The following is a 22,215-nucleotide window of genomic DNA, read 5'->3' on the forward strand; positions in this document are numbered from 1 at the left end:
GCGCAACACTCATACGAAAATAGCCGAGCGCAGTCGAATGCGCTCCCGGAACAAGTCGAACACACCCGAGTGCTGCCGATTTATATCCCGTCGATTGGATCGAGAGAAAGCTGGAGACATCATCCCGACTGGATGTAGCATCCTTTTCCTAGTTTTTTTTAGAGGAAGAATCGGTGGGCGATTTCGGATAAAATGCCGTCGCTTTTATTCTGTGGGCCGAAGTTGGCCGCCTGTGGGATCGTGTTAAGCATCTGGGGTGTCATTATGCTGGTAAGGATTATAACCATCGTGACATTGCTTGCTAGCTGTAGCTACAACGACAGGAACATTCTTCCTGTATAATAATAGTAAATATTGCTGTGTTTAGATTTTTTTTTTAATATATATATATAGAAAAGGGCATATATTTATAATAAATGTGCATAGACAGATTTGTTCAGTCATGAGTCATGTATTTATCTGCCGAATATACCAGGAGCTTGATATGAGGACTATAACAGCAAGTGTTGGGATCATGGGATGTAAAGGCCTAAATAGCTATTCTTTACCGCCTTGACATGACATTTTTTAACATTTTATTTCTTTTCTTTTTCTTTGTGTGCGTGTATTTTAATAGATATGTATTGGGTTCCAATATCCATAATTAATTCCACCTAATGTCGTAATATTGAATATTAATAAAAATCCTGTTATTATGCTTTTTTTCCAGTCAATGTTGGGGATTTTCTTCAGTGCAAAATCTGCTGTGCTGATCGAAGATGTTCCTTTTACTGAGGAAGACATCCGTGATGAGTAAGTTACTATCCCCCATCTTTAAATATTAATGTTGTCATGTTCTAGAGAGGTATCTGATCAAATATATTAAGACAATTTACCTTTTGGGGGTCAGTAGGATTTGTATTTTTGACCCAGTAAGGGCACATTCATTTAATTAAAAGTGACTGTAAAGACAAAGAAAAAATCCTATTTCAAATAAATGCTGTCCTTTTGGACTTTCCTTTCATCACAAAATAATAATAAGAATAGTTTTTTGAGCCAAATCAGCGTATTAGAATGATTTCTGAAGGATCATGTGACACTCAAGACTGGAGTAATGATGCTGAAAATTCAACTTTGCCATCACAGGAATAAATTATATTTACATATTAAAACATATTCAAATAGAAAATAGTTCTCCTAAATTGTAATATTTCACAATATTACTATATATTTAATCAAATAAATGCAGCCTTTGTGAGCATAAGAGATTTCAAAAACAATATACAAAATCTTTCTGACCCCACACTTTTGAATGGTAGTGTATATTATGGTCCTTTTGGACTTTCCTTTCATCACAAAATAATAATAAGAATTGTTTTTTGAGCCAAATCAGCATATTAGAATGATTTCTGAAGGATCATGTGACACTCAAGACTGGAGTAATGATGCTGAAAATTCAACTTTGCCATCACAGGAATAAATTATATTTACATATTAAAATATATTCAAATAGAAAATAGTTCTCCTAAATTGTAATATTTCACAATATTACTATATATTTAATCAAATAAATGCAGCCTTGGTGATCATAAGAGACTAATTTCAACAGCATTACCAACTTACTGACCCCAAATTTTTGAATGGTTGTATATGAATGTAAGTACGACTTTGAATAGACTACATGTATCGAATGAGAACTGCTAAATATGGCATTTCTACATGCAAATGTTTACTTGTGAGCTTTCTTATCTTCAACAGCAAGAATCCACCGCAGAAAATTTATGGACTCTACAACCAAGTCGGCATCAACTGCTTCATTGCTGCTGCCATCTACGTAGGTGTCGGCGCTGTGTCTCTGTGTCAGGTTCGCCTTAACAAGCGCCAGGAGTACATGGTCACATAAACCCAAACAATTTCAAATTCAATAGCAATTTTTCATAATTATTTATTTTTAAAAGACTTCTCAATGATCTTGGAGGACAGTCTGTTCTGTTACATTGTCTGAAATGGATATATTTGGCAGTTCATCTTCAGGTCAAAATCTAAACACTAGATATATTGATAGCGTAATGAATACAAATTGAAATAATCATGTAAAACAGTATATATATGCATGCTATGTGTTATATTTTTGAGAAATATTCAGATTTTTGGCTCCACATTCCCTATGATATAAATAAATAAAACAAGCAGAAGGTCTTTAATAGTTGACTTCTGATGAATAACCTAAAAGACACTATAAAACACTAGGAGTCCATATGATAGTTGATGGTGTTCATGTAGAATGTGTGTATGTTTGACTTTTTTTTTTTTTATTTCAATATTTAAACATTTGTGTGGTAATATAAATGTCTATTATTTTATTGAAGTACACCCTTGTGTTGTATACTTGATATTATCACATTTGTGATGAACATCGTAAGATATGTGAATGGAGAGTCTTATGTTCCATTCAATAAAATACTAGTGGAAAAATTTTTTTTATTGTTCTTTTGTCATAACTATAAAAAGATGATAACAGAAAATAAGAAAACATGTAACATTTCTCAATAAGACAAAAGCTTTGGTGATGTTACAACGGGAAATATATTTAAATCACTGAGTTTGTCAAACAAAATTTCTTTAGATTATGAAGAACAAAAAGTGTTGATGCTTGTAGATGGGATTCAGAAAGGTTTCGATGCGTGTAGATACTTATAAAGTCAGCTGGCAGATATTACAATGCAACAGTCCATTTAATAGGTCTTTATGTCTGCGGATCAAGCATTATCTCGCAGGTGCGTCCCAGCTCTCCCAGTTTGACGCGGGCATATTCTGCACGGTTTAGGGCCATCTGACAGTCCTTTCTGGCCGAGTATGTCGATCCCTCATGAGGCTGACCTGTTGCCACCTTTACTCAAAAAACAGAAAGGAAGAGAGAAAGAAATAAGAAACAAAGAAGTTAGTGCATCACATCACAGAGGTAGTCAAATGTTTCTTCCAATTCTATATGTTTTATACATATATACAGCATTAATGGATTGATAAAATGATTGACAGATGGAACAACAGAACAATAGAAAGAATGGCAGATACACATATAGATAGATAGATAGATAGACACAGATAGATACACATATAGATAGATAGATAGATAGACACAGATAGATAGATAGATAGATAGATAGATGTGAACACACACAGTACACACCTGTGTCAGATACCGGATCTGTGCACTCAGTTCACTCTCAACTCTGTTGATGGAGGTCTGGAACTGGTTTAGCTGTCGGTCTAATAAACTGGCATTGGCCTTCTCTTTAGAAAGCTCCAGCACGATCGTTCCTGAAAGACAGATTGCTACTATTCAATTTGTGTACTTGAATAAACATACAAAATGCTAAATAGTATCACTGTAAAGCTGTAAATATCAGGTTTAAATATGTATATTTGCAATGTCAGTCACAAAACTCATTAATGTAAAACAACATAAATCTATCAACTTAATCCAGTTTGCTGGTCTCCCAGTCTGGCCTAGATGGTCTGTTTACTGATTTTAAAAGGGTATTCCTTGAATGACCAGCTAAAACCAGCTTGGCTAGTCTAGGACTTTAGTAACAAACTATCTTAAGCTGATTTAAGCTTCTTTTCGTCAGCAGGGACGTCAGTTCTGTATGTTTTATCATATTTAATACGATTTCGTCATTTTTTAAAGACAATGCAATCACAATCAAAATCCCAGAATTTGACACTGTGTCTGAATAAATAAGCTTTCCATTGATGTGTGGTTTATTAGGATAGGACAATATTTGGCCGAGATACAACTATTTGAAAATCTGGAATCTGAGGGTTCAAAAAATCAAAATATTGAGAAAATCACTTTTAGAGTTGTCCAAATGAAGTTCTTAGCAATGCATATTACTAATCAAAAATTACGTTTTTATATATTTACAGTAGGAAATTGACAAAATATCTTCATGGAACATGATCTTTACTTAATATTCTAATGATTTTTGGCATAGAAGAAAAATCTATCATTTTGACCCATACAATGTATTTTTGGCTATTGCTACAAATATATCCAGGGTCACATATTAAGCATTACTGAAATTAAATCCATGCATACATTTATAAAGTGACAAACCTGCGCTCTGCAGCACTAAAGCTATCTCCTTCTCCACATCTTCTAATGCCCTCAGCCTGTCGTTAGCCATTCCGAACACACAACCTACAGAAAAAAGAGAAAATATAAGTATAAACATACAAAATACAAGCGCTCAACACTTACAAACAAACAGAATGATCAACAACAGCAGACAAACACACACACGCGCGCGCGCTTTAGCTAACGTTATACAAGAGTTTAATTACTGAAAAATTATAAACGCACTTCATTAATCTATACGTTTGAAAACTAAATTACATACATCTATATTGATGCACCGTAAACTAAATTTGACGAGATATTCTGCCACTGTAGCACACAAAGTGCTCTCACTGTGTAGCGAACTACGGAAGCCGCAGAAGAACACAATAACAGAACGCGAAACCCGCTGACTGCGTTGGCGAAAACTAAACATGGATGATGTTTAACTAGTAATTGAAGCCATTTGCGCAGCATCTTGAGAAAATCTGCAACAGAAATTAGTTATCTAGGACTGCACGTAATATCTAATGTGAAAACGCTGTAATAATACATTAAATAAGTGTCTAAAATAAGTGAATTGTCCAACTGAGTTCCACCACAGATCATGGAGTCCTGGAAGAGTCACGTGCGGGCAGAGCTGTTTCACAGAGACTGCAGGCAGAGAGATCCTTTCTCTGGCCTGTTTGACAAAGGTGAGTTTTATTACAGATGCTGTCAAATGCACAGAAAAAAGCAATCAGTAGTGCTTCAGTAATGACTGGATGCTCTGACAGTGTCCAGGCTGGAGGAGATGCTGACCTTTCACACGAAACTCAGGTAAGACACACAATGCCTGACATCTATTTTAGTACTGATTTGATTTCTTGACTTATTGGAATAGATTATGCATACATTTAAATGTATTGTTTTGTTTGCTGTCATATTTGACTCAGTTCCAAAGATAATGGAAGCTCTAGATGCCCCGATGAAGGAGGCACCCTTTATTTGAGAGTGAATGAGATGGAATTTCTTAATCAACAGGTGAGAGTAATATTCAAAACCAATACACATCAGTAATAAACTGCCTTATTGCTAAAACGAATATTTTATTTCCCACCAGATCTTGAGAATTTGTGCATAACATGTTTTTTTGTACATTTAATTAAGGTTTCAATTGCTTAATCTATATGAAATTTGTTTTACCTTCTTTTGTTTCTGGGACTACATTAACTGGGACTTTTAATAGATTTATTCCAACATTTATTTTCAGTATATATTCTGATGCAAGTTTGAAATAATAAAGTTTTTTGTTTGTTTTTGAAAGAAGTCTCTAATGCTTATCAAGGCTGCATTTATTCAATCAAAAATACAGTGAAGAACAGTAATGTTGTCAAATATTATTACAGTAACTTTTATATTTGAATATATTTTACTCCTTCAGTGTCACATGATCCTTCAGAATTCATTCTAATATGCTGATTTGCTACTCTGTAAACTTTTATTTTCTTAGAATTATCAATGTTAAAAACAGTTGTGTTGCCTAATATTTTGGTGTAAACCCTGACACACTACCATTCAATAGTTTGGAGGGGGGAAAAATGACACTTTTATTCAACAAAGGATGCATTAAATTGATCAAAACTGACAATAAAGACATTTATAAGGTTACAGACTTCGGTTTCAAATAAATTCTGTTCTTTTGAACATTATTCCTCAAAGAATCCTGAAATAATGTATCAGTTTCCACAGTCTATCACTACTACTAACGATGGAATATCCTTCCTCTTCTCTTTATTCTAGCTCAAGCAGAAAATCTCAGATCTGACTGGCAATATATACCTGAAGGAGGCAGAGTTACAATACTGTCACTCACAGTAGGTCAAACAGCCAGGTACATCCTGAAAAAGACGACGAAATCATTAAGACAAGCAGTCCTAATAGGCCTCTGTGTCTTCCTGCCATAGAGTTGCCCGCTACAGGACCGAAGCGGTTGTATTGGCCCAGGGGGCTTCCAGTCTGAAGGCTGATCTAGAGGAATATGAGGATCAGCTGGAGTGTCAATCAAAGGAACTGACAGCACTGAGACTGGAGCACAGCTCACTCAGAGAGGAGCTGACGGCCGCAAACCTCCAGAACGAGCAGCTCCTCGACCGCTGGTTAGAGGAGAAGAAAGAGGAGGCTGAGAGGATTAATAAATATAATGCAACACAAGAAAGGTGAATGTAATTCTATTAATATTTTATTACTGTTTCTTCAATGACTTTGCACATTGTTTTGCAATAATTTATCGTCCACTAGATGGCAACGTTTGGCAGATCGACTGAAGAAGCGGTATCGAGTCAGATCTCGCGCAGCGTGTGCAGCCGACAAACCGACAGAATCCAAAACTTAGCGACCTCCTTCTTATGACTTGATTATCTATGAATGTTAATTTGATGTTTTTGGCAATTTTTCTATGCTTTTGGAGCTTATTTCACACACACACGAACGATAGTAAGTACACTTGAGAGCAAACACACTGAATTTTCTTCCTGTTAATATTCTTAACATCCATATTTAATAACACAGTGACACAGCCATGTTGTATTTCTATTATTTTATTTAAAAAAATTAAATACAATTTCAGTTTTTTAAATAAAAATAAGATGGCAAACAGTGAATCCTGTAGGTATGAAAATTGTAATAACACAACTACTTTCCTTTCTCCTGAGGGATGTTAAATCTCTATACATTTACTTAAAAAAACAAAACAATGCAGCAGTCCAACAAATTAAAAGCAGCAATTTCATGTATTTACATCCTGCAGTAAAACAATATGTGCTCAATCACATATGATCCTCACAGCAGCACTGAGAAACATGCACAGCCCATCAGTGAAACCATCCATCTGTCCATACTGTACATAGATCACATGACCGTCTCTGTAAAGTAATAAATATGGAGCAGATTTCACCATCTTTACAAATTGGCTTGCCGTTCATAACAAGAGCTGGCACAATATGAGAGATATACTTTTCACATGCCTATGCAAAAATGTACAAAATTCCCTGGAATCCCTTCCTTCATTAGCTTTTCATACGTATATTAATAAGTTTGACTTTTCTCCAGTTTTCAGTCAAATATCCCAATACTGCTTCTTTCGTAATGAGATGAGAATCGTTTCATTGTTACACCCTTTAGGAGATGAGATGCACAATTTGATGAGAAGCGCTTCTGCTCTTGATGAACGAGATGATAAATTCAGCAGTCCTCTTCCTTGTCGATTATTCCTTTTAACCGCAAGCGAGCAAAGTCCTCAAATACAATGTCGTCATCTGGGGTTAAACTCCTGTTAGAAAGAGTAACATGGAAAACAACGCTTAAGACAAGAGAGAAATACATACGTGATCAGTGTGCTTTGTTCATATTTAAAAAGTCTTGCTTACTTTGTGTCGAACTCTATCAAGTTGGTGTCAATTGGTGGATCCAACATTGGAGCAGCTGTTGAACAAAAAAAATATTATTAAGTGACTTAATGAAGGAGATCCTGTTACACTTCCATGTAGCCTATTTAGTGCAATTAAAGAGTTTTTTTTTGTTATTTGTGTTTGATCATTTCTTGGCACAAACCTGAGGTTGAATGTAAAAGGGTGGAATCTGTGGGTTTTGGATGCATTAAAACAAAAGGCAGTTCCACCAAGACGTCCCTGAATGAAAACCAAAACAAAACCAACACCGCCATAATTTGAAATACTTGAGGTGTGCAAGAGCTTATAAGAAAGACGAATCTCTCACGAACTGACTAGGCCATATTTCACTCCAAAATCAATATTTCTCTTCTTTTGAACTTTTTATTTATCAAAGAATAAGCAAATCAGCATATTAAAATGATTTCTGAAGGATCATGTGACACTGGAGACTGGAGTAATGGCTTCTGAAAATTCAGCTTTGACATTGCAGGAATAAATTACAGTACATTTTAAAATATATTAAAATAGAAAACATTTTAAATTGTAATAATTCACAATATTACTGTTCTTTACTGTATTTTAGATCAAATAAATGCAGGCTTGGTAAGCATTTAAAACATTAAAAAACCTTACCAACCCAATTTTTTTTAACAGTAGTGTATATTGTACAAAAAGAAAAACTACTGTAGAACCATAACCATTTTTTTTTAAATTCTGACATGCCCCATTCACTTCCATTGTTAAGCGTCTCACTGTAACCATGATATTTTAAACTTTGTTTTTTATTTTTTACTTTTTTTATATATTACTGAAAATAAAATCTCATTCTTAAAAATAATAACTCACAACAGTCTTTGTAAAGGAATAAAAATACATATGAAGGCTTTCAAAAAATATATATAATCTGACCATTATCATTTGTCAAGCTTAATGTTTTCAGCTGGTTTCATCATGTGAAAAATATTTTTAAAAAATGACTGACTGTGGAGAGGATCAGGTGACTCACCCTCCACGGGAGACCACCAGCTTGACTTTGACCCGATATGACACCAGGACACCCAGAACTTCCTTATTACTCACATCCTTCACACTGCAGGCAAACACACAAACAGAATCAGTCAATAGACTCTTTATCCTTTGAAGAATTAAAATCAACACAAAACTCACTTCTGCAATGTGACATACTGTGAAACAGGAAATTCATCTGTTTTTCACTGACGAACCACGCACAACAAGACAATGAAAGTGTATTCAAAAATGAATAGGGTCATTTTTGTACACTATCACTTAAAGGTTTCAGGTCAGTGAGGTTATTGAAAATATAATCACTGTTTCCACAAAAACATTAAGCAGCTCAAATGTTTCAAATGAAATTTTTTTTTTTTGAGCAGCAAATCAGCATATCAGAATGATTTCTGAAGGATCATGTGACACTGAAGACTGGAGTAACGATGCTTAAAATTAAACTTTGACGCCATAGGAATAAATTATACTTTAAAATATATTCAAACTGAAAATAGTCATTTTAAATTGTAATATTTTAAAATATAACTGTCTTTTAACTGTATTTTTGAGCAAATATATGAAACCTTGGTGAGAATAAGGAGACTTATTTCAAAAACATTAAAAAATCTTACCAACCCCAATGTTTTGAATGGTAGAGTAGTAGTAGTAGAATTCAAAGTATGAAACTTGCGTTTTGTTAAAGGGGTCATATGATGCTTTTTTAAAGATCATTATTTTGTGTATTTGGTGTAACAGAATATGTTGACATGCTTTAATGTTCAAAAAACACATTATTTTTCAAATACTGTACATTATTGTAGTTCCTCTATGCCCCGCCTCTCTCAAACACTTCGTTTTCTACAAAGTCCCTCCTTCAGACAAGAAAGAAGAAGACATGTTTTTTATGTCATTTTTGGGCAGGTTTGTTTTCTTAATGACATCTCAACGATTAATCTTGAATATTAGACAACTAAAAGTTGAGATAAAGAATAATTTCGATATAGTCTAAACTTACTCTGCCTCTATCTGAGCCACTGGACATTTGTACTGTGCTGTACTGAAGAGACAGATATCAGCATACTGTCGTACTGTAGAGACACAAATGTAAACAGTATTGTAAGAATATGTACACAGATCATAGCTGATGAAAGCGATATGAAAATAATGTCAAACTACAAACAGCAGTTGGAGGACTATTGGATGTAACTCACCTGATATTTTAACCCTTTTGACAGTCTTGGTTGAGTTATTGGTGACATGGACGTTAACACTGATGGGTTCCCCATGGTAATACAGCTGTGTGAGAAAAATTGAGGTTATTCATAGGTTAATTATTTCTTACTAGCACTGATCTCTGTTAACCTTCATAATGTAGTGAAAATCTGTAGTTCTGTCAAATGATTATTCGCAATAAAAGGGGTCCTATTATGCTCTTTTACAAAGTCTTGATTTTGTTTTGGGGGTGTACTAGAACAATATATAAACATGTAAATATCTTTAAAATATATACATGTATGTGATTGCATTTATACATAATAAACACAGTACACACACATCTATTATGTAAACACAAACTTTTATTTTAGATGCGATTAATCGCGATTAATCATTTGACAGCACAAAAAATCGGTCTATGATTTACTAAATTCCTTTGTCTTCATAACTCATGATTGCTCAAAAACAGTCCTAATTTATGCAACCAACATATTTATTTGTAACAAAAGAACATAAAAACAACATAGATATTAGTCCGTTTTCAAACAAAACAAATTAATTTTAATTGCATAAATGTTCACTTTCTGACAAAAAATGAGATTCTTTTTCATGCTGCAATGGTTTGTCAATAGGCATACATATTCATGTGTATCAACAAAATTCAGTCCCAAAATTGTGTGGGTTATGGAGAAAATGTCAAATATATTTTACAAATGTTTTTGACACTAATATAATTTCATAAATAATTTAACAAAAAGGGTTTTTGACACCTTAGGTACTCCATACATATCCAGGTCCAAAACAATCATCTTTTTAAATGGTCTCTCTAAAAAATATTTGTAAAACATTTGAAAGAAAAATAAATGATTTGTATTTGAAGATCTTGAAGCACTTGCAATGTTTCGTTCTCTCACTAAAAGCTACGCAGGTTTTAGTAATGTTTATATATCTCTTCTGGGTCAAACGGGCCCTAATGCGTTATGAGGGTTAAACAGTACGATACCTCTTTATCTAGTGAAGCCTCTAGGTGTAAAGACCGGTCTGACATGAGGAAACTCCTCGTCGTCTCCACCATCGGCTGTGGGCCGGGTTTCTCAGGAGCATACTGGACTTTGCGTATCACTAGTCGCACTGAATTCCTGTAGAGGAAGAAATAAGCTTCAAATAAGATCTAAACTCTTTTACACTGAAAACAAATGATTGCGGGCAGAAAATTGTAAATAATCAAACCTTTTGTGGTTCTTCTCTTCCATCGTTTTGGCACAGAAAGCCCTGATCTCAAAATCCACACCACAGGCCTGGAGTGAGAAAGACGGAGGTGAACAAAGGACAAGTCCGCCAAAGCTTCACAAACAGGATGTGTGCAAAATTGGGTGACGAATCTAAAGGTGTTAAAATGAGCCTTGTATGAGTGATAATACCTTTCCTGTGTCCTCAGGCCCAGGCTGCAGAGTAACAGAGCATGGCAAGTTTTGCGGTATCTGAAAAACAGAAGAATATATCAGCTTAAGGGGGCCTGGTGGCAGACATCCTGGCATCCAGTTTATTGGGTGAGGGGACTGTGACGATTTGTTAATCTAATGAAGAACTGTGTGTTTGATTGGTCCAGACGCTACAAGGTCTTGTCCAGAATTGTAATTTCAAGGCATTCATACCAAATAACAAAGATGCTTTCTGGCTCACCTTTTCTATCTTTGAGATATTCAGGGTCGACCAGAATCACGCCATCTGTAGCAGAAGTATATATGATTTATGTCAGTGAACTTTCACTAGTAGACTTTCACTTCTCCATTTAAATTCAATTGAACTGTTTATCTGAAACCACTAACCAACAGGGTCCACATGATCTAGATGGTCCACAAAATCTATTTTCCCCAAATATACTGTAAGCTGTGAAAACAGACAAGGTTTTAACTACAACTTGTGGAAACCAAAACTGTGACTCTGTGATATATAAAAACATCTTACCTTGCAATTTGGACTGGACTTCTTGAATACCCTTTAGAATAAGAGATATGAGTGCATGAGTAAATCACAGACATTATCAAAGCTGATCTTTTGTAAATGTAGGTGGGAACATTTTAAAGTGAAGAAGATGGCAAGAGCAAACAAATGGTGGAGAGCAACAAATGGCATGCTGGGAGAACTAGTGTGCTTGCAAAGCCCAGTATTACTACAATCACGCTGACAATATTAATAATACTAAGTTTTATTAAATAAGCAGAAAGAGCAGCATGAGAATGTTGCATAGACCCTACATGGGCAGCTGTTGTTAGCTGTCAGGCTATGCGACATTCATGCTAAAGGATGAACTGACTTCTGATGAAACATTTGCAAATGCTTAATACATATTTCTAACACAATTATATATACAAAACATTTTTTATATAATTAACGTGCACATTAAGTGCTGTTTCTCCATCATGTTCAGTCAGCTTATCCATCCACGTCCATTTACAATCCAGCTAGTATTAGCTTTCCTACTATTCGCTTTATAATTTCAACAATAATGATACCAGACAAAATTAATTTGAGGTCAGAAGCTTTAAAAAAACACTCACCGGGTGCCTGCCTTGTCCCCCATAATGAGGGAGAATTTAGCCGTGGGAATTTGTGGAGGAAAACACACAGCTATGGCACACTGAGTGTAAACAGCAGCAGCTCCTCCTGTAGCAGGCGGTGGGCGGAGCTACCGTTGAGTCACGTGATCGGACACCCACAAAAAAAGCGCCAGCTCAGAGAACGTACTAACAGGCAACGTGCTGTCTGCCTAGTGGCATAGCGGACGGCCCCGCACCCGCGATAACCTCCCCTTGTGTTGTGTCGAAAGACGACGATCTTGTATCGACGATAGCCAGAGATATTGTCAAAAACATCAATTATTGGTAATATTAAGAGGACTTGGCCTTTCCAGTTAATGTAGGCCTGTTACATTCTTATTTTTATTAGGCCTATTATTTTTTGAAGTTGCTTTTATTATTATTATTTTATTATTAATTAAGCCCACCGCAACTATAGTTGCCGCAGTTTATAGTTGTCATTTTCCTTTTGTAAGTATTTTTCTAGTTGTTATCCATGTTTTATGTTTCAGTGACATGCAAGAAAACAACCAAATAAAGGATTTCAAGACAAAAAAAAAAAGGTAATAGGTGCGTTCGACTTCATGCAGCGCTGCACAGACCGATCGGTGGCTGACTAGAAGCAGTGCATGCCGGTTAGAAATTTTGTCCGATTTGAACGGTGCCGATGCCACGTCACTGTCACGTGTGGCATCAAAGTACCGCAATAGCTTTTGAGAACAGCCGGCTGACTCAGCTGGTGCAGCTTTAAGGCTTGTTCGAGATGCGCCTCGCCTCGCCTGAAATGTATTTATATATTTATATTATTATATTTTACATTATATATAAATATATTTAATATATAAACATAACATATTTTTCTTAAATATATATTAATATATAAACATAACATATTTTTCTTAAATATACATGCATGTGTTAGTATTTATATATAAATAATAAATATACACAGTACACACACACATATATTATGTAAACAAAAACTATTTTGGATGTGATTAATCACGATTAATTGTTTGACAGCACTAATATATATATATCACGTAAGTCACTTATACATATTCAATATTTATACACATCTGGGCTTATTTTATTTTAAATAAAGAAATACTATTTTGACAGTCATACTTGACACAATATTGTCTTATCTCCAAAAATCTCTAAATTCGGTATATTTCAAATAAAAAAATTCAAAACTGCAAATTTGTTCATATGCATAGATTACTGACTTCCCAACAAAAAAAAGAAATAATAAAAATTGTGGCTAGAAGAGGCACACAGCAGTTTGTGCACTGTTCTTTCCATTTGGTTAGGTCAGATCCGTATGGTGTAGGAATCAGAATGAGTCACATATCGAACCCAACGTTGTGACAGTCCTGTCTGAGTTGGAGAGAGCCGGAGGAAGCGGATCTGAAGGCCAGTGCAGGTTTGTTTGGGCAGTTCAAATGACATACTGACAGGGCCGACCTCCAGCAAAGAGGCGGAGCTTAGACCAGGAACATCCACCTGTGGGATCAGAATTTACATCATCAGTGACGGATAACGTTAATTGCGTCAAGCAAATGACCATATAATAATATCACCTTGAACAGAGCTGACAACTGCGCTCCTCCTGGGAAACGTGGGATCTCCCAGAGCAGGGCTTTGTTCTTCGGCTGCAGTTCAGCGGTCTGGTCAGGACTACTGAGCTCCTGAGACATACTGTAGAGGATAGAGAGGGGAACAGGGGTTATAGATGGTCCATAAGACTAAATAACACTAATAACCATGCCGTTACATAAAATCTGACCTTGTAGAGCCTTTTGGCACAGGAACAGTGATGGAAACATTAAGAGCCGTACTGCAGCAAAAATAAAAAACAATAGTTGTAATGTAACCGTGTACTCATATTGACAAATCTTTTGATGTATTATGACATTTTAAATACTGTGCAGTATATACACTGACCTTTTAGGTGGAAGATCACATCTAAGCTTAAGAAAAATCAACACCCTGCAAAGGAAAATTTATTAAAATAATAATCCATGAAAGGATGAGCATTACGGTGATTTTTTTACTGTCAAGAGGTGTGTATTCAATTTGATAAAACTACTAATATTGACTAAATAGAGCAATTTATTATCAATAATAAACAATTATTCCATTCTGAAGTTCAATCGGTGTCGCTCATGTTGTCTTTAATGTCCAACTCTCAATAAAAAAAATGAACTGAATTTAAATTAAATATATATGAATTTAATTAATTTAATATTAATTCCCTTTTTAAAATATTTTAATTAATTTAAAATTAAGTTTAAATTAAGTTTAAATTTCAAGTATGTAAGGATTCTTTGTAGCAACCTGTGTGTATGTGTGTGTGTTTTTCAAGAGAGCAACCAAACATTAGCGTTGTTTATTTTTCTTTCTTTTATATTCATTCATTTATAATCATTTATTTAATTATTCCACTTTAAAAAATTGAATCATCATTAACCATTTATATACTCATTTTATTGATTCGTTCATTGATCTGTTATATTATATAATCTACATATATTATATAATCACAATCTAACAAATGTATACATTATATATAAGAATGATAAAACACATAGATAAGTTTACAGACCTGTTTACATAATCCTTCTCTACAGAGGGGAATAACTGAAATGGTGGCGCACACGGCAGCTCATCACATAGCTGATACTGCATCACTGTTTGCTGAAGAAAAAACAACAACATCAATTATCCATGCAGTAATTATTCTAAAGTGCATTTCTGAGCGTGTGGCAGCAATTTACCTCTCCTTGGCTCGGACAAACTTTCAATATTCTGAAAGTATCAAATTCATCCAATTTGACAGCCTGATGGAATCTGCATTCATCTACACGCACAGCTGAACTATAGCCTGAAGAACAGAAGGAAACAGACTTAATCACAGCTGTAATTAAAGATATACATCCTCTAGACTCTAGAGAGATATGTGTATTGATCAGTGTTGCATACTCAACCTTTTAGCTGGGACTTTCCAATACTCAGCTCTTCATTCAGTCCAATCCGCATCTCTACAGGATGGACAAAAGAAATATACAATCATAAAAGGGAAGATAATTTCACAGTCTGCATTAACATGGGCTGCAAGATGTAGCCAACTCACCTGAACAGGTCGGGAGAAAACATTTTATTCTTATCTCTCCCTGAATATCTGCTTTCATTAAAACTCCCTTAAAAGAAGAATAACATGTTAAAGATGTAAGCAATTAGCAGTTTTATTTCAAAACATGGTTCAATTTGCACATAATATACCTGTACATACAACTGTCTATTGTTCTATACCTGTACATACAATTGTCGATTTGTATATTTTTTATTCCTTATTTTACTTGTTCTATTTTTTTATTTTTTTATTTTTTTTATTATCTGTGTTTTTTGTTCTGTCGCTGTCATTCTGTTACACTGTGGAAGCTTCTGTCACAAAAACTAATTCCTCGTATGTGTAAACATACCTGGCAATAAAGCTCATTCTGATTCTGATTCTGATTCTGATTGAGTTGTACTCACCTTGGAGCCAATAACCACAGACAGCCTTGCTATCACATCCACAAAGATCTCATTCTTTCCACCCTGCAGCCAGAGAGAAGGACAATTCATAATAATTTCTGAGAGCATCAAAGATAACATGTAAAACCGAAGAATCTAAGACAACCCACCTGCTCTCCTCGACTGGACATTATAGGACGACTGGCTGCAACACTAGGGGCCACTTTACTCTGCTGTGTCTCAGCTCCAAACTACAAAATATGAAAATTAAAATGCTTATACTTATCATTAAGATTAATATGGGTGATTCTCAACCAGGGGGCCAAGACTCACTAGGGGGCCTCAGCACACTTCCAAAGGGGGCCGCAAAATGGCTTACAATTAATTGTCAAATAAGACAAAACAAGATTTACAATTGTTGTAAGCTACAACAACAATTTCAGCTGATTTGACCTAGAATTATATTTCTACAGCTATTTTTTTTAAATTTAAGAACGAGATTTCCCCCATGATCTCAGACAATCTAGATATACATGCCAGATTATAAGTGTGATTTCTAGACCAGGAAAAGTCATGGCAATTAATAAAAGTATATACATATATATGAAATTATACACTTGTGTACATTTTCTCAAGCTTTAAAATATTTTATTGGGTAGAAATTGCTATTTGTGTGCAATAATAATCAAATCAAATTTATAATAATCAAAAGTCAAAGTGTAAATCATAAAGCACATTAAAATATTTTAATGGCTTATAATTATTTTTATTATATTGCCACTTCTAGTTTCTAAATAAAAGCAAGTAAACAGAAAGTTTGAAAATCAGCAGCTTTGTCGTTAGAGTAGAAATATCGGAAATATCCACATAACTTTGACAGTGGTGAACCTTGTAGTCAAAATGTTCGCGAACCACTGCTTTAAAGGGTTAGTTCACCCAAAAATGAAAATTCTGTCATTAATTACTCACCCTCATGTCGTTTCAAACCCGTAAGACCGCCGTTCATCTTCGGAACACAAATTAAGATATTTTTGATGGAATCTGAGAGCTGTCTGACCCTGCATAGACAGCAATGCAAGTGAAATGTTCCCAAGTCCAGAAACGTAGCAAGGAGATCTGTAAAATAATCCATGTGACATCAGTGGTTCAACCGCAATTATACGAAACTACTAGGGTTATTCCATCAAAAATATCTTAATTTGTGTTCCGAAGATGAACGGAGGTCTTACGGGTTTGAAACGACATGAGGGTGAGTAATTAATGACAGAATTTTCATTTTTGGGTGAACTATCCCTTTAAAGTAAAATCAACTATTATAATGCAGACCACAGCTGTCTGTTTGTTAAGCAAAAAACGCTAATATATTTAGAAATATGTTTAACAGGTAGGAAAAAAAAGATTACGTACCAAACCAACATTACTTAGATCAAAAAGACTGAAGGGTTTGGATGAAACAGCTTCTGTCTGGATGAAGTTTTTCAGGATGTCAGTTGAGGTCGTCTGTATGTAGCCAAAGTCCTGGTGATCAGAAACATAGAGGTAGAATATATAGAGTTGTGTGCTTTTAAGACTTATTTGTTTGGTGTGACAATAAAAATAAAAAGAAAGAACATTTACCACCATCTCATCTAGCAGCTCATAAATGAGTGCGAAATTCATCCGCACCGATTTCTCTGACAAACTGCCGCAGTAGTCCTTCGTAAGAGCTGCTAATCTGTGAGACATAAAACTGCTGCTTATTATCATGACATCTACACAGATAATAAATAGCTGTAGTATTATTCAAATAAAATATGACATTACTGATAAAAATTCAGATTTGTTAACCTGTTGAGGAACTCAATTATGGTGAAAGGGGATGGGTTTGTTTTGGTGGACGCCACCCAGTAAAGCCCATCCTGCCTTGCGTGGATGAAATGAAGACCTTTGTGTGACTGCAACAAGATCAACAAATGTAAACATAGGCAAAATAATGCACTGGAAAATTATTAAACAACTAAGCCAGACATCAGATCACCCAAAAATCCTGAATTTACCATGACAATCGGAGGTTGATCACCACTAAGAGCTGTGACCATCTCATAGAAGACATTGATGGAGTCTTTACTCTCCTCTCCTCGGACTGACACGCAGAATTAAGAAAAACTAATGAGCAAAAAGTATAAGTTACAGATTTATGACATATGACTCCAAAACGCACTAAAGGCAGGGCTTCATTATTATGTTATCTTTGTACCAACCAGACTTATATAAACAAATAACATCTCACTAACAGATTTGTAAGCCAGCTGTAAGGATACAGTCTTTATATATGAGATGATCTCCCTTTGATGACAAGATGAAAATCTGACTGATCATTTTCTTCAGCACATACGATTCTTTTTCATATTATTAAAAATCAGTCTGCTTCCTTATCCGCCGTCATTTGTATTCTGCAATATGACAAAATAAACCCGTTTAGCTGCTCAAATGTTTCATTATTTCTACTGTCACGACTGTAAACAGCCGGTTTGTTCTTCTTCATGAGCACTCGCGCATTAATTAACCGTAACGTTTTCTGCCATCTACTGAGCTGGAATATGAACGGCTCCTCGGAAAAGACACCAAGTAAAGATACTCTCAAAACATTATACACCCACCAAATGGTACAAATGTATGGTTTAACACGTGCGAATCAAGCTTATATAAATACATTTATATTGATTTATTCATGTAACGTTAGAAGTAATAACAAGTCTAAGTGGAGGACGAAGCCAAATACGTGGATGAAGCACTCAGCGAGGTAACGTAAATCAAACAAACACAATACTGTTAATTACTTGTGTCTTCAGATAAAATGTTGAGAACTGAAATCTGAATACTCTGGTTGCCTTTAACAAACATTGGTCGTAGTTGAATGACTGCACTGAATGGTGAATGGTTATTTTAACGGTAAAATACTTTAAACATGCTATGGGGGAAAAAATACTGTTAACTGGTATACTGTTAAATCGATGAAAAACTAATAGATCTAATGAGACACTGTTAACTGATACTGTTAAATGTACATAAAAAAAATAAAGTAGAGGAAGTCATCTTATAACTTTCAGAATCCTGTTTGTGACTAACGTTTAGCCTAATTGAAATAACTAGGCCTATGTTCCTTCTTAGTTTTGTCTTATCAGTTATGTAAACTAGGGTTTTATGTTACATTTCATATTGCTTAATTACTGTTTAGTAGAAGTATCTTGTGTAACCATGATGGTGTTTGCATTTGTGCGTGACACCGTGCACCTTCTATTTATATTAGCATGATGAAAAAGCAGTTAGTGACAAATTATGGTTCTTATGGTATAGCCTAGGTTTTCTTTACCATGTTGTTAAAGTGGCCGTCAGAAATGTAGAAAACAGATTTTAGTATTTTGGTATTAACACTATATTTTATTACTGTAACTTTAATTTGTAAAACATTAAATGTTGCTACCACACTTATTACTGTAAAGGTCTGGCAACCATAGCTCTCTGTGTGTGTTTTCACAGTGTAGGGTGTAGTTTTAGTGTAATTTATCGTGAAGATGAGAGTGTACATAGGCTGGACACTTCTTCTTTTTCTTCTTCCTTGTGTTATTTGATCATTATCACCAGAAACCCTCTTGTTTTCCTGCATATCTCAGATTCCAGCTCTGCTCGATCATACCTGTTTAACAAACCGCTCACTAGTTTTCTCCGCCTTAAAAGTGTTCTGATCCTTCTGCCTTCCTGCCGCCACATGTGCAACATAATATGCAACCAAAAAAATGTAACAAAATTTTTTTTCCCAAAATATAATTGTCTCATATAGCCTTCCTTAATTAACATACTAAACTTTTTTATTTTTAATCTTTAAATCAAAACAAAAGTTCCGAAGATTTGGTTCAAGAGGTATTTTATGTTCTCGAGTCCAAAATTAGAGCTCCAGCTGTTTCTGTGGGAGTAAAGGTTTAATTTTGCGTGGCGTCTCTAAACACAGGGGTGCTTTTGTTATCATCACCTGAACACACACATCTGTGCCATTTTTCAAGAGATGTTGAAAGTATGTAGCACTGAAGCATTGACTTCTCGACCCTGTACCAAAAACATGCCTGAGGGATCATATTTACCAGGGGCGGATTTAGTGATTTGGGGGCCCCAGGCAAAATACAGGAATGGGGCCCTATATTTACAACATGTCATATACATACTAGATCCCATAATACCATAAGATCAGTCAAATGAAATGTAGTCGTATCTGTTCTGACTAGTTTTCATAATATCTTACTGGTAAAGTCTATTTAGGTCACTGAGACCATAAAAGAAAAATGCTAGTCATTAGGGAACACATTCAAAATGTGTACATATACATTTTACAAGTCTTTGACCTCTAGTTTCAGATAAGCTTTTATTATTATTTGGTCCACAAAGTTGTTTTATGTAATTTTAAAATGTCTGTAAAAATTAATGGGGGTACAAGTAGGAGGGGAAGCTTCTTGATCTTCACAACCAATGAAACGTAAGGATGCAATTGCTGGTATTGAGTCCAGTATTTAAATGCTTTGCCATTTGAAATTCTCCTATCTGAAGAGAGAACAAACAAAAGACAGAAGGTGAGTGATTTTATTTGACTTTCAGTTGTCTAGTATATCTATAAATTTTGTAAATATATATATATATATATATATATATATATATATGCTGTATATTCATGTTAATATATTTAGCAAAACCCTATAAATGCTATACTATGCTTACTTGGATAGACTTAGGTATATATTCCTTAGATATAAGACCTTCATTTACATGCAGTTGTTGCCATTAATATAGCAGTGACTCATATGTAGTTAATGTTTTTATATTAACATTGTTGACTAATAAAATAAATGTTAACAGATCAGAATAATCAGTTAAATTAATAATTATTGTAAAAAAACAAATCTGTTTTCAGATGGCATCTATGCTGTGCCTTTATGGGGCTCTGCACTGCTTGGTAATTCTGCCAGGTATGATTATTTACAAAATTTTTCTTTAAGAAATAAATATTCAGCTAAACATTTATTAACTTTTTAATATTTCCGCAGTGTCGCAGACAACATCCTTAACAAAAGTCTCCAAAGACAAAGGTAAGACTAAAATATCTCAAAAGCATGACAACATTTAGTGCCTTCACTTTTGCCAGTGCAAAACCATTCACATATGACATGACGTGACATGTGACATGTGGCCAAGTATGGTGACCCATGATAGCAAGAGTTCTAATCCCCGAATCAGAGATTCGCAGTTAAATTCATACATTTTCTGCCCGGTGTGCTTTGCTTATTTTACGCAATCTGGCAACCATCATGCGCACGCGCTCACTCCTCATTGCGGAAGCGCCGCCGCAGATGATCTGAAAAACAAACAAGCTGGAGTTTAGCGAAAGACTAAAATGAAAATAGCTGACAAAATTAACACTACGTTGCATTCAACCCTCCACCAACGCCGTCTCTCATTGTGTTGCTGGTTAGCCTCTGGTCTGCCGGAGCCAGTGTTGCCAACTGCTTTCAATTTAAAGTAGCTAAAACTGGTAGCTAAATGTCACTAGATGACATCACAATGGCAAATTCACTGATCTATATAAAGATGAACGTAGATCTTTGGGCAAGATGAGAACTTAGATAAGGTTTGTCCAAGAAGTTGCTATATTTGTCCCTAAACTTTTGAAAAAAGTCTCAAAAGGGGCGGGGAAGTCGCTAAATCTAGCTACAAAGTAGCTAAATTGGCAACACTGTGTACTCTCTTTTCCGCGAACCGGTTCTTTCGGACAGTTCGTTTTAATGAACCGGTAAAAAAAACCCGGTTCATCGGTTCTTTTACGCCCTAACGTAATGACGTCATTCGCGACGACGTAATGATATCGAGTCTATCGTCCCGGGCCGGGATGAAAATACACATTCAAATATATAAAGTCAGTAATCATAACTTCAGTCAGTTAAAACATCATAATCATGATCTGAAAAGTTTACAATTAAGTTTTGCAACTAAGCTCCCAAATACAGTAACAGGCAGTGATGTGCATAAGAGGATTTAAGTCTTGAAGATATAAATAAGGTCAAGCGGTTAGTCAGAAACCCATAACCTCACCTGATGTGCCCATGCTCCATCTAATCTGAGATCTAGTATGCACGTAACCCTGGTCGCAGATTTGCGGAAACATACGCCTTCACTTAATCTACTTGAGGAAATAATTTCAGAGTACGTCAGAATAAGTCAAATGTAACAATTTATTATCTGTCAGGTAAATATGTATTATGCCAATTATCTCCATAGCCAATTCAAAGATATCAAATCAATACAAGACATCAAATTCTCATAGACAAATCTAAGAGTAAAGGAT

General features: G+C 35.0%; 4 protein-coding genes and 1 pseudogene across 9 annotated transcripts; 2 read left to right on the plus strand and 3 right to left on the minus strand.

The window, feature by feature from the left end:
* The first annotated feature begins 58 nt into the window (after positions 1–58).
* On the plus strand, positions 59–2,454 carry rnasekb (ribonuclease, RNase K b). The gene is made up of 3 exons (XM_016528469.1): positions 59–270; positions 710–792; positions 1,738–2,454. Exons 1-3 carry the CDS (start codon positions 193–195, stop codon positions 1,880–1,882), a joined length of 306 nt encoding a protein of 101 aa, XP_016383955.1. The 5' UTR covers positions 59–192; the 3' UTR covers positions 1,883–2,454.
* On the minus strand, positions 2,447–6,067 carry med11 (mediator complex subunit 11). 6 transcript variants are annotated; one of them, XM_016528465.1, is made up of 4 exons: positions 5,955–6,067; positions 4,100–4,183; positions 3,170–3,300; positions 2,447–2,869 (listed from the first exon to the last, which is right to left on the minus strand). In XM_016528465.1, the coding sequence occupies exons 2-4, from the start codon at positions 4,167–4,169 to the stop codon at positions 2,726–2,728; spliced, it is 345 nt and encodes a 114-aa protein (XP_016383951.1). In that variant the 5' UTR covers positions 4,170–4,183; positions 5,955–6,067; the 3' UTR covers positions 2,447–2,725. The 6 variants fall into 6 exon arrangements, with proteins under 6 accessions (XP_016383951.1, XP_016383953.1, XP_016383949.1 ...); XM_016528467.1 differs by having other exon boundaries at positions 5,921–6,067; XM_016528463.1 differs by lacking the exon at positions 5,955–6,067 and adding an exon at positions 4,699–4,775.
* On the plus strand, positions 4,699–6,675 carry LOC107720678 (autophagy-related protein 16-1-like). Its single transcript, XM_016528460.1, has 6 exons — positions 4,699–4,794; positions 4,876–4,918; positions 5,035–5,122; positions 5,882–5,955; positions 6,046–6,297; positions 6,380–6,675. The coding sequence occupies exons 1-6, from the start codon at positions 4,707–4,709 to the stop codon at positions 6,471–6,473; spliced, it is 639 nt and encodes a 212-aa protein (XP_016383946.1). The 5' UTR covers positions 4,699–4,706; the 3' UTR covers positions 6,474–6,675.
* A 136-nt stretch (positions 6,676–6,811) lies between these two features.
* LOC107720551 (arrestin red cell-like) lies at positions 6,812–12,454 on the minus strand (annotated as a pseudogene).
* A 961-nt stretch (positions 12,455–13,415) lies between these two features.
* On the minus strand, positions 13,416–18,746 carry LOC107720677 (AP-4 complex subunit mu-1-like). Its single transcript, XM_016528459.1, has 16 exons — positions 18,668–18,746; positions 18,149–18,280; positions 17,885–17,970; positions 17,676–17,782; positions 17,466–17,562; positions 17,256–17,366; positions 16,019–16,099; positions 15,870–15,932; positions 15,466–15,532; positions 15,320–15,373; positions 15,110–15,216; positions 14,938–15,029; positions 14,277–14,321; positions 14,119–14,169; positions 13,913–14,030; positions 13,416–13,835 (listed from the first exon to the last, which is right to left on the minus strand). Exons 2-16 carry the CDS (start codon positions 18,204–18,206, stop codon positions 13,644–13,646), a joined length of 1,329 nt encoding a protein of 442 aa, XP_016383945.1. The 5' UTR covers positions 18,207–18,280; positions 18,668–18,746; the 3' UTR covers positions 13,416–13,643.
* Positions 18,747–22,215: the final 3,469 nt, after the last annotated feature.

Source organism: Sinocyclocheilus rhinocerous, unplaced genomic scaffold (assembly GCF_001515625.1).
Source record: "Sinocyclocheilus rhinocerous isolate Xijiao unplaced genomic scaffold, SAMN03320098_v1.1 scaffold603, whole genome shotgun sequence".
NCBI classification, from domain to species: domain Eukaryota; kingdom Metazoa; phylum Chordata; class Actinopteri; order Cypriniformes; family Cyprinidae; genus Sinocyclocheilus; species Sinocyclocheilus rhinocerous.

Excerpts from the sequence above, each read along its gene's own strand:
- rnasekb (XM_016528469.1), top strand. The coding sequence starts at position 193 with ATGCCGTCGCTTTTATTCTGTGGGCCGAAGTTGGCCGCCTGTGGGATC. Across the intron at positions 271-709 it reads TCTGGGGTGTCATTATGCTG|TCAATGTTGGGGATTTTCTT; the intron begins GTAAGGATTATA and ends CTTTTTTTCCAG. Across the intron at positions 793-1,737 it reads GAGGAAGACATCCGTGATGA|CAAGAATCCACCGCAGAAAA; the intron begins GTAAGTTACTAT and ends TATCTTCAACAG.
- med11 (XM_016528462.1), bottom strand. The coding sequence starts at position 4,535 with ATGTTTAGTTTTCGCCAACGCAGTCAGCGGGTTTCGCGTTCTGTTATT. Across the intron at positions 4,184-4,453 it reads CTTCCGTAGTTCGCTACACA|GTTGTGTGTTCGGAATGGCT; the intron begins GTGAGAGCACTT and ends TTTTTTCTGTAG. Across the intron at positions 2,870-3,169 it reads AGATCCGGTATCTGACACAG|GTGGCAACAGGTCAGCCTCA; the intron begins GTGTGTACTGTG and ends TTTTGAGTAAAG.
- LOC107720678 (XM_016528460.1), top strand. The coding sequence starts at position 4,707 with ATGGAGTCCTGGAAGAGTCACGTGCGGGCAGAGCTGTTTCACAGAGAC. Across the intron at positions 4,919-5,034 it reads ACCTTTCACACGAAACTCAG|TTCCAAAGATAATGGAAGCT; the intron begins GTAAGACACACA and ends TATTTGACTCAG. Across the intron at positions 6,298-6,379 it reads TATAATGCAACACAAGAAAG|ATGGCAACGTTTGGCAGATC; the intron begins GTGAATGTAATT and ends ATCGTCCACTAG.
- LOC107720677 (XM_016528459.1), bottom strand. The coding sequence starts at position 18,206 with ATGATCAGTCAGATTTTCATCTTGTCATCAAAGGGAGATCATCTCATA. Across the intron at positions 15,374-15,465 it reads TTTTCTCCCGACCTGTTCAG|AGATGCGGATTGGACTGAAT; the intron begins GTGAGTTGGCTA and ends TCCATCCTGTAG. Across the intron at positions 15,217-15,319 it reads TGGAAAGTCCCAGCTAAAAG|GCTATAGTTCAGCTGTGCGT; the intron begins GTTGAGTATGCA and ends TCTGTTCTTCAG.